This window comes from Epargyreus clarus, unplaced genomic scaffold (genome assembly GCF_041222505.1).
Source record: "Epargyreus clarus isolate Ecla_fem2 unplaced genomic scaffold, WU_Ecla_fem_2.2 ptg000035l, whole genome shotgun sequence".
Classification (NCBI taxonomy): domain Eukaryota; kingdom Metazoa; phylum Arthropoda; class Insecta; order Lepidoptera; family Hesperiidae; genus Epargyreus; species Epargyreus clarus.
The window spans coordinates 8822601-8838943 of record NW_027332240.1 but is presented as its reverse complement, the minus strand read 5'-3'; the positions used below and the strand labels follow the sequence as shown (position 1 = coordinate 8838943).

General features: G+C 37.1%; 1 protein-coding gene across 1 annotated transcript in view; it reads right to left on the bottom strand.

Moving 5' to 3' along the window:
• The window catches only part of Swim (Secreted Wg-interacting molecule), a 64083-nt gene that overhangs the window by 10595 nt on the left and 37145 nt on the right, over nt 1-16343 (bottom strand). Inside the window, exon 4 of the mRNA XM_073092029.1 lies at nt 3897-4069. Coding sequence (XP_072948130.1) covers nt 3897-4069 — 173 coding nt within the window. The remainder of the gene's footprint in view (nt 1-3896; nt 4070-16343) is intronic.

Here is a 16343-nt window from a genome sequence, read left to right as displayed (position 1 = left end):
CTCGAAAAATTTGATCCTCAGCAATCACAAATACACCAGTAAAGCTAATAATAAAAACGAAAAACAACACATCTAGTGCATACAACTGACTGAGGGCGAAAGTGGTCGGAGAAAGGCTAGAAAGGTACTTTCATTGATGCACCAGTCGGCTATTCTAGTGATCCACAATCTAGATCAGGGGTGGCCAACTTTATTGTTACCGTTAAATACTATTTATTTATTTATTTTATTGTGTAAAGCATTTAGTACAATAGGTCAATAACAATAAATAAAGTTCAATTAAATTCTATTTACTACTCCCGTTATTAATAATCAATCTATCCAACGTTTTGCGTGTCAAAGATCAAATTTTAATCAATCTAGTTCTTAGGGCTTGTTCGCTATGAAAGATCAAAAATTTAAGATTTGTGGTAAACAGAAATTGTTGAATTTCAACCTTTATTTTAAAGACAAGTGCAGGCAGAAAATGTTGAATTTTATTATTTGTTAGCCGAATAATAGATAGATTTAATAATAATAATTGACGTAATAATAATGATCGCACACAGTATATGTGCGATCTACCAATTAGGTACACATTTACTTCGCTGCCTCCCTAAGAATTTGCGTTCTGAAAATAAAATCGCCGTCAAGTCAAAATACTTTTGAACTAAAATTTGATATTTTTAGACATTGTCGAAAAAAGAGGTCACCGAATTTAAATTCTTTTTAGCTAAAATTCGGTATCAACGGTGATTGTCGAAGAAGTAATAAGTCACCGAATTTTTGTCTTCCTTGCCACGATCCACTAGCCGTAATGCCGCAATGGACCGGCCCATCTCGATAGATGGGTTGGCTACCCGTGATCTAGATTATCTTAAACGAAACTTATGAACAGACTATTGACAATAATGATCACGTTGTTGTTGTGATCTTTTTGGATATCGTTTGCACCTTTAAAATATAAATGCCGACTATGCCAGTCAAATAAAATTGACTTATTTAAAATTATTTTTTTACAGATTGTCCTCTCGGTGTAAATCTCTGTGTTAATTCGTATAATTTGAAAATAAAATAAAAAATATCACGTTTTAATAAAATGAAACTTAACATGAAGTGATAACATATTCCTTTTAAGGTCAGCTTAAATTCAGGCAGTCTGAAATCCAAGATTTTAAATTGCTGCCGCTGATTTTAAGGAGTTGCTAGTTATTATTACTTTTTTAGGAATGAGTGAGAACATCGTCAAGAAATCTACACACCTGAGAGTAACCTGAGAATTATTAAAAAAAAGTTTTCAAAGGTATGTCAAGTCTACCAATTCGCACTTGGCCAGCGCGATGGACTATGGTTTAGCCCTTCTCATTCTGAGAGGAGACCCGTGCTCAGCAGTGGGACAGTAAAGGGTTGAATGATGAGAGTTCTTTAACAAGTTTTACGTGAAGTCCAACTGCACTTAGATATCGTGGTATCCTATGACTAAAACCCTTAATAGGAATATAGATCTTGAAATTATTTGCAAATCACGAAATACCTAATTACAATGTATATGAATACACTTAACTGCATGGTCATTGTTACTTTGTTTATTACCGTATCTTTAAGTGCTGTATGACAATAACTTCTTAATGTGTTCGTCATAATTTCATAAGCCCTTGTCATCAAAAAAGTAAGCAAATAGACTAATAATGAAACTTCCGATCTTTGAAAGTGATAAGACATAAATGCACTTCTAATCGAAATAGTAAACAAATATACTTCTTAATATTTTCCACCGTTCGGTGATAGAATCCAGGACATAAAAACATCACTGCCACAACCATTTCTAACTTATAACAGCAGTGTTAAATATCACTGTACTGGTTTAGAGGTTGTAAGGCCGATATCTGAGATTTAAAATTTAGCCGCCCTGGCATGAGGCTATAACCCCCATGGTACAGGGGCTCCTAACCCTTAGCCTAAGCAAGACATTTTTAAATAGGAGGAAATTTTTTTCACCGACTCATTTCCTCTTCTAACTAAGCTAGAACTACGCCAATGCAAGTGGAAACCAATATAAATAATTAATGCCATTATTCTGTCATTATTAAACCAAATAAATTAAAATTCTAGATTCTATGACAGTCTATTTCTTTATGTAGTCGGTGGCACTTCGTAAGGTCGATCTGAAGTAGGCTTTAATTCTAGAGCAGTTTCTATAGCGCCATGAAATGCAATAACAATTAATACAGGACACTTAAGATTAGATGATATCTCTTAATTAGCTTGTAACTATTAATTATAAACTTGTGATAATCATGATAATATGTTATCACAGAATTTGTCAACTAATATCTACATACAGACAGAGCCCCATTAAATATACTTCCGAATGATGTAGAAGTACTGAAGGTTTTTCTATAGAATATCTAGTAAATATACTTGAAATCCACCGAATGCTTAGTAAGTTGGCACACATTTCCGTTGAAGGTGGTAGAACCCTTTGTGATTCGACTCCGGCGGCACCACCGCCACACCTATTTCTACCTAATAACAGCAGTGTAAGGCGTTGCTGTGTTCCGGTTTGAAGGGTGTGGTAAGGGAGACAGACTTTTCCGAGGCGTTCCAGCTTAGTCCTCAGGGTAGCGGCGCATCTGTGACCGACCTCAGGTAGGAATATCTAATCCTATCTGAGGTTGATTACAGATGTCCATGGGCGGCAGTAGCCACTTACCATCTGGTGGACTGTATGCTCGTCTGCTACTGCTATATTATAAAAAAACTTCCATCCGTAGTAACTCATCATATAATAAGTTCTACCTGAAGCCGATCATAGACGCCCTGCCACTCCTGAGAACTAAGATAGAGTACCAACTTTCTACACTCAACGCTTTCTACACTCACAGCCCCACACTAGGATTCCCTGTGTTGTGGGTGCCATGGACATACACATAGACAAATACACAAACACCCAGACCCAGGAACAGAAATCTAAATTCATCATTCAGATATCTGTCTGGCCGGGGATCGAACCCGGGACCCTTTGCGCGTCAGACCAGTATGGTGGCCGCCCCGCTATGCGGGTCGCCTCATATGTAAGTCAGCCGATATGAACACGCTTTCAACAAACCGAAGAACTGCTAGCTCGAAATAGTGAAGGTTGTACCTTCTCTATCAAACCCTACTGATACCACTACTAAATTAACTAGCAATTATTATTTTTTTTTGCATGTATAAAGTACCGAATGAGTAATAAGGTACTTTATATTAATTACAATCTAGCCTACTATAAGACTAATGAGTAATTTTACGCTAACTTAAACTGCTAAATAATCATATAATGAAGGCGGCGTCCTTTGACACTGCACTTCTTTGTCTTATCACATAAAGGAGTAGACACATTGTTCTTGTGTTCTATAATGTTAAAATTAACTAGCAATGATTATAAAAACGAAAACGTGACTGCTTAAAAATACGGCCTAAAGTCACTCCCACAATTTAGACGAATCCTTTTTTTGTTTACGACGGGGAAACCTTCACAAGGGACCCTATGCCGTGGGAAGCGGCATGGGGTATGCGCCCACACATGCCGCCGTCCCTCCCGGGGTCGCTGGCCGGGCGGTTCGAGCTTCCACTCTTGCCACCCGCAACCCCGGAAGCCCCTTTTAGTCGCCTCTTACTACAGGCGGGGGATACCCTACAGTATCCTCCTAAGGACTCCTAAGAACTACTCTTTAAGGGACAAATTAAGACAAACCCAACGACACCTCTTAAAATACATCCGTCCACACTGTAGGGCATGCGAAAATATAAGACATACGCTTGAAAAACATTACCTTCTGCAATCTGGTAATTATCACTAAATAGCTAACTAACTTATGGTGGTGGAAAGAAGCCTTTAACAAAACGGTAACACAACAAAATCTGTTATAACTTACCCAATTTATAAACGAGGGCGTCACGAAGCTTCTTCCCATAGAACTCGGAGTAGTTGTATGCCCTCCAGCTGGAGCCGTACTGGTTGACGCCGTAGACCACATCGCCACTCATCAGGCAGATGTCGTGCTCGCATTCCCAGGTCGGCTCGCCTTTGTAGTCCAACGAGCATTTGCTGGAAGGAAATTATGGTTTAATAATAGTATATAGAGGCGGAGAAACACAAACAGAAAGAAGGTGGTAGAACCCTTTGTGGTTCGACTCCGGCGGCACCACCGCCACACCTATTTCTGCCTAATAACAGCAGTGTTAGGCGTTGCTATGTTCTGTTTTGAAGGGTGTGGTAAAGGAAACAGACTTTTCCGAGTAGTTCCAGCTTAGTCCTCAGAGGTAGCGACGCATCTGTGGCCGACCTCAGGTAGGTATATCTAATCCTATCTGGGGTTAATTATAGATGTCCATGGGCGGCAGTAGCCACTTACTATCAGTCTGCTACTCCTATATTATATAAAAGGTAGGAAGGAAAGAAATAAGGGAGAACGTGAGGAATAAAGGAAGGAAGGAACGAAGTGAGGAAGGGAGGAACAGAGAAAGGGAAGACGGGAGGGAGGGTGAATGAAAGGAACGGGATTAAGGTCAGATAGCAGAATGGAAATGAGAAAAGAGGGAAGAAGGACAAGTGAGGAAGGACGGAAGGAAGGAAAAAATAGTAGATATGGTGATAGAGGGGAATAGAGTGCTTAGGGAGGAAAGTCACACCTTAGAGAGTAGGACTGGAAGGAAGAAGCCATGAAAAGAAATTTTGAAAATGAAAATAAAACAAGAGTATGCGAATAAACATTCGATTTTCATATTCGTTCAGAAATAAAGGTCACAAAATAAAGTAAGCTCATTTCATCTCTACTCGTGTTCTTCCTGATACTTTATCTCCATGTTAAATTTCACCATAATCGATATAGCAGTTTGGCCGTGAAAGCGTAACAAAGCGTTTTGCATTAAAGAAACAGATGGTACGAGTATACTTGTAGTTAATTAATTTGTAAATACAAGTCACTTATAATTAACTCCAATGATGATTTATGCGAGGATAACGCAAGCTGATATTTTGAATGGCAGCTGCTAGACCTTCCTGGCCCTAGACCACCCGGATTAAGGTCTCATTGCAAACGATGAGATATAAACGATATGGCTTAACATTTATTGTAATTCTGAAGTAATTGTTTTTAGTGTTTTTATTTAAAGATTTTTTTATTTATACATATTTTTTTTTTTTTTGGAATTTTATTTAATTCGAATATGATACAATTATTATGAAATATAATTAATATTAAAATAAATAAATAATTAATATTAATATTAATTATATTATTTTTTTATTTTTATGTTATGAGAGTGAAAGCGCCGCGCCATTTTTATTCTCATATTTTTGGTATCGTTAACACAAACTTAAAATATCCAAATGAAATTTATTCAAAAAATTAAGTGCCTAAAATCTAAAAAAATCTAAAAGGGTTATGTTTTTCGCTCGTATCTTGTATGTTTGTCTTTCTTTATTTGATCTTACAAACGGCTGGATAAATTTCGACAATTACGGTGTTATTATATTCGTCTCAATGACCTGAGTGTCCTTAGATAGGTGTTAGAAAAAAAAACAAAAGGGCGAATTTTTGGCAGGAAATAGTTACCAGTGATGTTTATTTTTTATTTTTTTTATCGCTTCTCGCTTTACGCCGTCTATGGGACAACTAAAGATATTAATTGTTCGCGTTATTGCTATTAAAACTATTTGCTAAACCAAATATAGCGGTGATGATAGAACTAAACTAAGTTTAGTCAATGTCAAGTGATCATGAGCATTTATATTACCGTTTAAATTGGTGTGACCTAGGATTAAATCTAGACCAATTAATTCAGCTACGGATTAAGCTGATCATTGTTTTGATGTAGTAATAGCCTAGTGGTTTAAAATCTGCGTTCTAAATCGGGGCGTCCGAGGTTCCAATCGAAAGCATTTCTTATTATCATATATTACCAAACACGAGGATATGACTAAATTGGGTTATATATTTTTTGTAAAATACATAAAATATTTAACTGTCCGTAGCCAACAGTGGCTGTAGGATGTGGTAAAGGAGACATAATCATCCGAGGTTTCCAAACTTAGTCCTCAGGGGTAGCGGCGCGTCTGTGGCCGAACACAGGTAGGATTTTTATCTTATCTGGGATTAATTGCAAATGTCTAGGGCGACAGTCGTTACTTGTCAGGTGGAGTGCGTGCTTCTTGGCTACTTCTTTATTATAAATATTAAAATTGGCAAAGTGCAAGTCACACTCGGAGGGTTTCGTACCTTCAAAATTTTGATATTTTTAGTATTTTTTGTTATAGCGGCCACCCTTGTACATACTGTGCAACAATTTCAAGTGTCTATCTGTTAGGGCTCATGAGATAGAGCCCTGTGATAGACAGCAGAGGCTTTGTCATACACAAGATTCCGTTTCTTTGTGTACGGAACCCTAAAAAGCAATTTAAAGAGATTTACCGTTTTTTTTTCAAAATTTGGAATGTGGAACTATAACTTTGAGAAACTCTGGTCTACGTCTAATATACTCAAATGTAAATAACCATTCAACTATTACGTGTCTAACATCAACAACATATTTACAACAAAGGAACGTGTAGAACCTTATATAGTTATAATTAATCAAATTCCATTTATAATTGCCCGAAGTGTCCCTTCCACGCTTCCTAGTTCGCAGACCTTCGAAATAGAACCCATGAGAATTTTAATTATAGACTCCGTAATTGTAATAATATGGATACAGTCAAGAACTAAACGTGGGTATTATTCAATTAGAGTCTATAATTAACATGATTTTAAACAGTCAGCAGAAAGTTTGATTTCAATATTGCATCAACATTATTTTGTTTTATACCACGACCTCCTTAAAACAGGTCTTGCTACGAAATTTCAATGTATGATTAAAATAATATTGTTTTAAGAGATGGTAGTAACCCCCCTGAAGTTAAAGTAGATAGCTTAGATTCTAACCTTTTATGATGCATCTTTAAATGTGTTGTAGTCAATTCAAATTTCAAATGTTACAATTAATCGTCCTTAGTGTGCAAATGTCGCATGTGACTCAATATATTTTTGGATTTTAAAGGAGTGTTTGTGTGAAGCTAAATCTTAATTGTTGGGGTCAAACATTGGATAAATTGATTATTAATAATGGAATGCTTCAAAAGAGTATGTCTCCCTTACCACACCATTCAAACCAGAACACAGCCGCGCTTAACACTGCTGTTATTAGGCAGAAATAGGTGTGGCGGTGCCGCCGGCATCGAACCACAGAGGTAGATACATAGAAGATGTATGAATTTAATCTTATCTGGGGTTGACAGATGTCAAGCAGTAACCACTTCACTTCACTTGACATGAAGACGGCATGCTTGCTAGCCACTACAGTTAATGTATTATAAAAAACCACACCACACTTACAAGTGTAGAACGCTAAAAATAGCATACACTACAAAAAGCTCAGGTCCGTTGCCTAGTGCACTAAGTCCGGACTTTGGACCTCAGGGTCACTGAACCCGTTTTTGTGGCCAAAACCTCTAAGTAAATGAATGAACAAATTATCGCGAACAATGTAAACTAAGACGTTGTAATTTTTTGTTGTTATTTTTTACAATCGGATTAACATACGGTGACAAAAGATGTTGGAGTTTCTTGTTCTTGTTCTTATATGTATGTTTTTATAATTTAGGAACAGCAGACGAACGTAAAGTAAGTGGCTACTGCCGCCCATGGACTGGGGTAATCAACTCCAGATAAAAGTTATACCATGGGTCGGCCAGATGCTACCCCTGATGACTAAGTTGGAACATCTCAGTTCATTGCCTATGTCTTCCTAAAAACAATGATGGTATTATGTGACATAGGCGTGGCGAAGGTGCCTACGGAGTCCAACTACAAAAGATTCTAACATTTAGAAGATAGTATTACCCTCTGCGGTTCAATTCCGTCGGCACCACCGCCACACCTATTTCTGCCTAATAACAGCAATGTTAGGCGCTGCTATGTTCTGGTTTGAAGGATGTTTTTTTTATATAATATAGGAGTAGCAGACTAGCATGCAGTCCACCTGATGGTAAGTGGCTACTGCCGCCCATGGACACCTGTAATCAACCCCAGATAGGATTAGATATTCCTACCTTAGGTCGGCGACAGATGCGCCGCTACCCCTGAGGACTAAGCTGCAACGCCTCGGAAAAGTATGTCTCCCGTACCACACCCTTCAAAACGGAACACAGCAGCGCCTAACACTGCTGTTATTAGGTAGAATTAGGTGTGGCGGTGGTGACCCCGGAGTCGAACCACAAAGGGTTCTAGAATACTTTTCCGAGGCATTCCAGCTTAGAACTCAGGAGTACGATACTAGTCTGCTACTCCTATATTATAAAAAATTGTCCCACCATACAATTCTGAATTATTAAAGTTAATGAAATGGCGGGACTAACTTCAGGAATCCGGAATTACGCCATCGATTCGATCAGGTCATAATCCATAATCAAGATGATTCATTGATAAAATTGTCCATGGCCTGTGCTTCACAACCAATCAATTATAATTAATGTAACGGAATAATTATCTTCCTAGAACTATTCGCTTTATTGTCAATATGACAACGATTTCCGTTTATATATTTTAGAGGGGAGAGGCGCTTCTTGTTTTAACTGTGGTATTACCGTCACACGTATTTATTTCTTAGTGAAAGCTACGAAGTGAAAACTACGAAGCAACAAAACCCTTTGGCATTTGATCGTACTTGATCTACAAAGTCTAACATCGGGTAAGGTTAGAAGTTGGATCGGTGACCATTAGTGGCCACAGATGCTTAATAGGCGTCTAGACCTTCTTCAGTTTCATGTAATATTGATATAGCAAATGACTCCATGCATCTGATGGAGAGTGACCTGTACAGATAAAATTAGAACTACTACCTGAAGTCGGCATAAATGCGTTGCTATGTCGGGAACTAAGCAGGAACATCTCAAATACGTATGCCTCCGTGCCATACTCTTCAAACCAGCATACAGCAGCGCAACACTGCTAATAATCAGTGTGGCGGTAGTGCTTCCGGAGTCGAGCCACAAAAGGTTCTACCATCTTATAAAGTGACGTCTTGTGGAGAGAAAGTCTCTCAAAGGGTAAGGTATATGGTCAGTGAGTGTGTAACATTCGATCAAACAGACAAACAATATTAAAATACTCATAATATAGAGTTACAGATACACGTACATAATAACTCGATTTCAAAAAGCATAGCCGTCTAGGAATCTGATCTCACGACTAAAATATGAGCCTGAATGTTAATCTATGCTAATATATTGCCACGTTTTCTAGTAATAATAATTATAACTCCCAACTTAAGGTCACAATAAATATTCTGTCTGTCTGTGACGTTGGAAATGATGTAACACATATTTTTAAAAATATAAATTAAGAAATTACTTTTAACATAATATTTTGTAGTCTGTGACTGGAAATGATGTAACACATATTTAAAAAAAATGAAATTACATTAAAGATAGACCTTTGTGGTCTCCGGCGGCACCACCGCCACACCTATTTCTGCCTAATAACAGCAGTGTTAAGCGATGCTGTGTTCCGGTTTGAAGGGTGTAATAAGACTACTTCTACACTCACAGCCCCACACCAGGATTCCCTGTGTCGTAGGCGCCATCCACACACAAACACCTAGACCCAAAATAGATATCCAATATCATCATTCAGATTTCTGTCTGGTCGGAAATCGAACCCGGAACATTTTGCCCGTCAGACCTATGATCGCTTCGCCACGCAGGTCATCAGGGTAATAAAGATTTATCCGAGGCTTTTCAACTTAGTCTTCAAGGGTAGATAGTATACATTTTTTGTTCCGTTGGCAGAAACACTAGTAACGCATTTGTGTCTGACTTTAGGCAAAACTTAGACAGGGCAGCCGCACTAGACCATCTTTTCAAAACAAATCCTTAGTAACAAATTAATTTACACCCATCAAAACTACTCATAAACATTGAAATCTACTTAAAATACCGAATCTTATAGCGCTAGACCGTTGACATTAAAAATTAACTCCGCTATGTGACCGCGAGGAATGCAAATAAACAAATCGAATCGCATTTAACTTGGCAATTTTTAGAATCGTACGCTCATAGATTAGTTTTATACAGAACATACAATTAACTATGAATTTATGTTACTGTTACTTAATCTTTATTTTTGATTTTTTTTTATTATTACGGTTTTTTTATGAATACAGTTTTTAAGTACGTATTTGGTATCATTATCATTGTGACACTTTTCAATAGATAGGCTGAAAACTTAGAAAAATAGCGGTTTCTTGTATGGCGAAGATGTTTTATATTTAGTATTTGTTGTTATAGCAGGCACCGTTATTCATACACCGTAAAAAATTTAAAGTGTCTATCTATTACGGTTCCAAAGATAGAGCCCTGTGACAGACAGACAGACACACGGACAAACAGCGGAGGCTTTTTTTATAATATAGGAGTAGCAGACGAGCATGCACTCCATGTTGGTAAGTGGCTACTGCCACCCATGGACATCTGTAATCAACCCCAGATAGGATTAGATATTCCTACCCATAGGTCGTCCACAGATGCGCCGCTACCCTTGAGGACTAAGCTGGAACGCCTCGGAAAAGTTTGTCTCCCTTACCACACCCTTCAAAACGGTACACAGCAGCGCCTAACACTGCTGTTATTAGGGTGTCATGTGGTAAAAACTATTAAAATTATTAGGATTGCGCAGATATATTCATGTTTAAAAATGATACTAATATTCGGGTCCACAAGCTCGTTAGCTTATCATAAGAAGGGTCTCGGAAACGATGGTGACGTAACTCGTGTGGAAGTAACGTTATACTCAGAGATCATTATCAATGACATACACGTTTCTTTGCGATATTTATGTTTACGATAAGCTTATGAACATAAATTTGGACTGACCTGACTCGCATACGTTAAATTGCATGCAAATGTTATAGAGTTATGATAACAGAACTTTCAATGACTCTTGATTTTTTTATAATATATTAGTAGCGGATGAGTCATGCACTCCATCTGATGGTAAGTGGCTTTTGCCGCCCATGGATATCTGTAATCAACTCCACACAAGATTACATTCCTACCTAAAGTCGGCCATAGATGCGCCGCTACCCTTGAGGACTAAGCTGGAATGCTAATTCTCTAATGGTAATGTCTAATGGTAATGGCTAAAAGCAGAATTATAGTATCGTTTTTATAACCAGTAGTTGTAGATTTGATTTGAAGGAAACTTCCAAATTACTTTTTTTGAGGCAACAATGTATCATCCCCTTTGAAGTATTTGAAGTTGATCACAGATGTCCATAGACGGTAGTAACCACCTATCAGGCAGACCGCTTGCTTGCTATTCCTACATTATAAAAAAAAATCTAGATTAGGTTGTAACTTGCTTAAGACTCTTTCGAATTCCATATAAAACTCCATTTTATAAATAGCTCTGTCATTGCAATGCTCTGTACACTGCCAAGAATAATGAACTTCATATATTTATCTCAGTTATTTTTAGGTCACACGGATTTTATGACACTGTTTTATGTCCATTGCGTAATGTCATTTAACATTATTACTATGTTACATCAGAATAGCGTAGTGTATTAAACATTTAAGATATTTGCTTTACTTTAACGGTGATGGAAAACATTGTCAGGCGTGAAGTTTTACTACAAAGGTAAGTAATATAATTATTTTTAAATAGAAATAGAATCCACCCGATGGTAAACTGCTTCTGCCAGTCCCTTGGGCGGCAGTAGCACACGTTCATACATCTGTTGTCAACCCCAGTTAAGATAAGATTCCTACCTGAGGTTACCAGAGATGGATTGCTACCCCTGAGGATTAAATTGGTATGTCTTTTTACCACATAGTAGCGGACTGCTATTCTCAGGCAGCAACATCTGCGGCAAGAATGCCTTCGGAGTCGAACCCCAAAGGGATCTTCTTTCTACCTTCAATCTACTCATCTGCAATTAGCTAGTATGGTGAACTATGGACAAAATTATAAATAGACAACCGTTGGTCCGCGGGCCGAAGGTGGCCCGGCCGGACCTCAGATCCGGCCCGCTATATTAAAAAAAATTTCAACCCACGGCCTGAAATTAATGTCCCGAAATTTTTAAAGACTATCCATCCCTGTAAATGTTTTCATATTGATATGAAACACGTGCTTTACAGTGTAACAGTTTGTGGTACACGTGTAGCAGTAAGCGTAGTGGTATGAATAGAACGCGATATGGAAGATCCGGGTTCGAATCTAAATGTAAATTAGCACCTAAGTTTCGTTGTATTTCAATTATCACTTATAGTATTTGATAAGTAAAAAAGAAAGATACTTCATACTTTGAAATTAAATGAAGCCACAAAAATTTGATTTTATGATTTATTTTTTTTATTCTTGACAAATAAAAAAACATTTTTAGAGTAAATTTACGAACCTATACATAACTGATACTACGTATAAATAAATATTTTAAACATTTTAGGGACATTTTAGAACGGAGACGTGGCAACACTTTGTTTACGCAACAATTTCAATTCTTAATATTTACATTTTTTGTTAGGAGTGATCAATCTATGTATTTTACTCATCTAAGCTTATAGTGGAGGAATTTGTTAAGAAAAACATCAATGACATATTCAGATAACATAATGATTTGTGACGATCTAATTATTTCCGAATGCGCAATATTTAGCTTAAATATATTCATCATCATCATCAACCCATTACTGTCCCACTGCTGGGCACGGGTCTCCTCTCAGAATGAGAAGGATTAGGCCATAGTCCACCGCGCTGGCCAAGTGCGTATTGGTAGACTTCACATACCTTTTAGATTTTTTATAAATCTCTCAGGTATGCAGGTTTCCTCACGATGTTTTCCTTCACCGTTTAAGCAAGTGATAATTAATTTCTAATACGCACATAAATTTGAAAATCAGAGGTGCGTGCCTGGGATTTGAACCTCGGACCCCTCGATCGAGAGGCCGCGTTTCTTAACCACTAGGCTATCACTGCTGCCTTAAATATATTATTAACATGTAAATGACGGTTGCTATAAAATCTTAATAGATACTTATGTGTAATAAATTATATTTAGAACGAAGTAAACATTTACATTTAGCGTCGGTCTGATTCATATTTATGAATGAAATATATTGCGATAATAGAACAACAATTTAAAATTGAATATTTTTTTTTTATATAATATAGGAGTAGCAGACGAGCATGCAGTCCACCTGATGGTAAGCTACTGCCGCCCATGGACATCTGTAATCAACCCCAGATAGGATTAGATATACCTACCTGAGGTCGGCCACAGATGCGCTGCTACCCCTGAGGACTAAGCTGGAACGCCTCGGAAAAGTATGTCTCCCTTACCACACCCTTCAAAATGGAACACAGCTGCGCTTAACACTGATGTTATTAAGCAGAAATAGGTGTGGCGGTGGTGCCGCCGGGGTTCTACCACCTTCATATTTCAACGACACACCACTTCGCGCATACTGCGTCATGTATAGTTGTAACGAATCTACAAATTTAAGCATGTAGCGCGGTCGGTACTTGGATGGGTGACCACTGGTGGCTACACGTGTGCGCTACCATGCTTTGGAGGCCACGTTATTTCGTTGGTCCCGAAAGTTGACAATTAATAAGGAGGTGTCGTTAAATCTTGTCGGGGTCTTGGGCGGTTTGAAAATATCTTCGTTCGTCTACTAATACACCTGCATTAGAGAATCGTGAAGAAGAAATCCAGAACTACCCAAGTTGTAGGACGAAACCTTTGTCCATCAGTGGGCCACTTAAAGGTGTAAGTACTCTGCTACACTTACTTTCATTGTTGTACATTTTAGCGCTGAATACTAATAGAATAATAATATAGATACGAAAATGCCAATTTCCAAATAAATTACATTATTTCACAAAGTACTAAATGAAATGAAGTCAACATTTTTTATTCAAAATACGTTCTTTACAGACCACTTGTTGAATGTCAACACAACTACCACCACTTCACAAAGTGTTTCGTTATGGAGAAGAAGCGGCGAAAGAAACTCCATAACACATATCTTTTTTTAAAAAATAAATGTTTTATACAATAGCACTTAATCTAATGGTACACGTGAAGCTGGGGCTACTTCAGACCACACCGTTTTATCAGTCAAATAATCACTTAGCATATAGTATGTTTTTACATAGCGTTTGTTTAACGACAAGTTTAAACATTTCTTCTGTGAGATTCAATATCGTCTACCTTTTAAGAATTTAAAGTACCATATCACATTGATTTCAACAGATCGTTTATAGCGTAGTGATGCCCCGTGACATCACGGCTCGTGACATTTTGTCGACATTCTAACGTCGGATTTTCGCGAGATTGTGTCATTGCCCGAAGGCGTCATTTAATGACGATTTGATAGGGTTGTCAATGATATGAACACTCGCGATTTTGACATTTTGGCAGTTTGTAAATATTGCAAAATAGAGTGACAATAAAAAAATACACTTTGTAATTTACATTTGGTGGTAGAACCCTTTATGGTTCGACTCCGGCGGCACCACCGCCACACCTATTTCTACCTAATAACAGCAGTGCTAGGCGCTGCTGTGTTCCGGTTTGAAGGGTGTGGTAAGGGAGACAGACTTTTCCGAGGCGTTCCAGCTTAGTCCTCAGGGGTAGCGGCGCATCCGTGGCCGACCTCAGGTAGGAATATCTAATCCTATCTGGGGTTGATTACAGATGTCCATGGGCGGCAGTAGCCACTTACCATCAGGTGGACTGCATGCTCGTCTGCTACTCTTATATTATAAAAAAAAATGTTCGAACGTTAATGTTTCGTATGATATTATAATATTTATATGATGAAATATACAAAATTAGTAAATCATAAATAAGTAAATAAAGTAATTTTAAATATGTCTGAACCGTAATATCTTATTTAACTGCGATTTATGTTTTTTTTATTAATAACGATTTTACTGATATTTATATTTTTTCGAATTACTCTATTAAATCCCATTTCAAAACTTCTGCTAACTCTATTCTCATTTAGGTCAATTCGTTTAAAAACTTAACAGTTGATCTAATTGTAACTGCCGTCTAATGTCGAAAGACGGTTTAAAAAATCCTAATAATAATATACGCGTATATTGTTGTAAGTAAATTTAGATGTTATCATCAGAAAAGAAATGGAAATTCACAGTAAATAATGAAATATACTTAAGGATTGTAGATAATTTAAATATTTTATTAGATATTGTAAAGCCTGGAGTTAGCAGCTAAGTACATTGGACCAATGAAAACATTTAGTAATTATAAAATTACTAGCTGACCCGGCAAACGTTGTGTTGCCATATGAATAAAAAAATGTTAAGGGTGAACGACCCTTATCACTTAGGGGTATGAAAAATAGATAGTAGCCGATTCTCAGACCTACTGAATATGCATATAAAATTTGGTGAAAATCGGTAAAGTTGTTTCGAAGGAGTACGGTAACCAACGTTGTGACACGAGAATTTTATATATAAGATAATCCCTATGTCCTCTATAATAACCGTGTTGTGTGATTTCTTGGAACCTGGTCCAGGTCCACCATTTCATAAAAAAACAGTACAACAAACTGACATTAAAATTTATGAGCTCTTTGTTACTCTTTGAAATTCGGTAACAGCAAGTTACGTGGATTACGTCAACAGTAACGGCCGTGGTCGAGCGCTAACTACCGTCAATTGACCTTCGTACGTGGCGCCAAACATGTAATTCAAGATCTTCTTTGAAAAAACTGCCAATAGTGTAAAAGGAAACTTTTCAGATCTGTGTTTATTTGTCTCGCTTAAATGCACAGAATATTCAATTACTTACTTTGAATTACATAAATCCATTATTTTTTCGGATGGATGGACTATTTTCAAATGAATTCAGGCTAATTACGATATTGCAAAGTAGTACAAAGTAGTTGCGTAATATTAACGTTGATAATAATATTTAAATATTTCGAAATATCCTAATTGAACATATTTTATTAAAATGACACAATGTTATTAAGTTTTGATGTTTATTAATATTGAAAAATCCAGTCTACTAAGACAAATGATAAACTGATCATGAGTATATTTAACGAAAAACTAGAATAATTCACCAATAAATATTATTTTTATCCCAAAAGCATCAACAGTTTCAACGAAAGAGTACTTAAAGTCGTATAAAAAACAACGGATGATGCAAAAAAATAAATGCACACCACTTGATACAAAAAACGTGAACATCTAATTTACAAGACGAATTTGAATGCTATTAATCAACAGTTTCGAGAATTAAGCAGG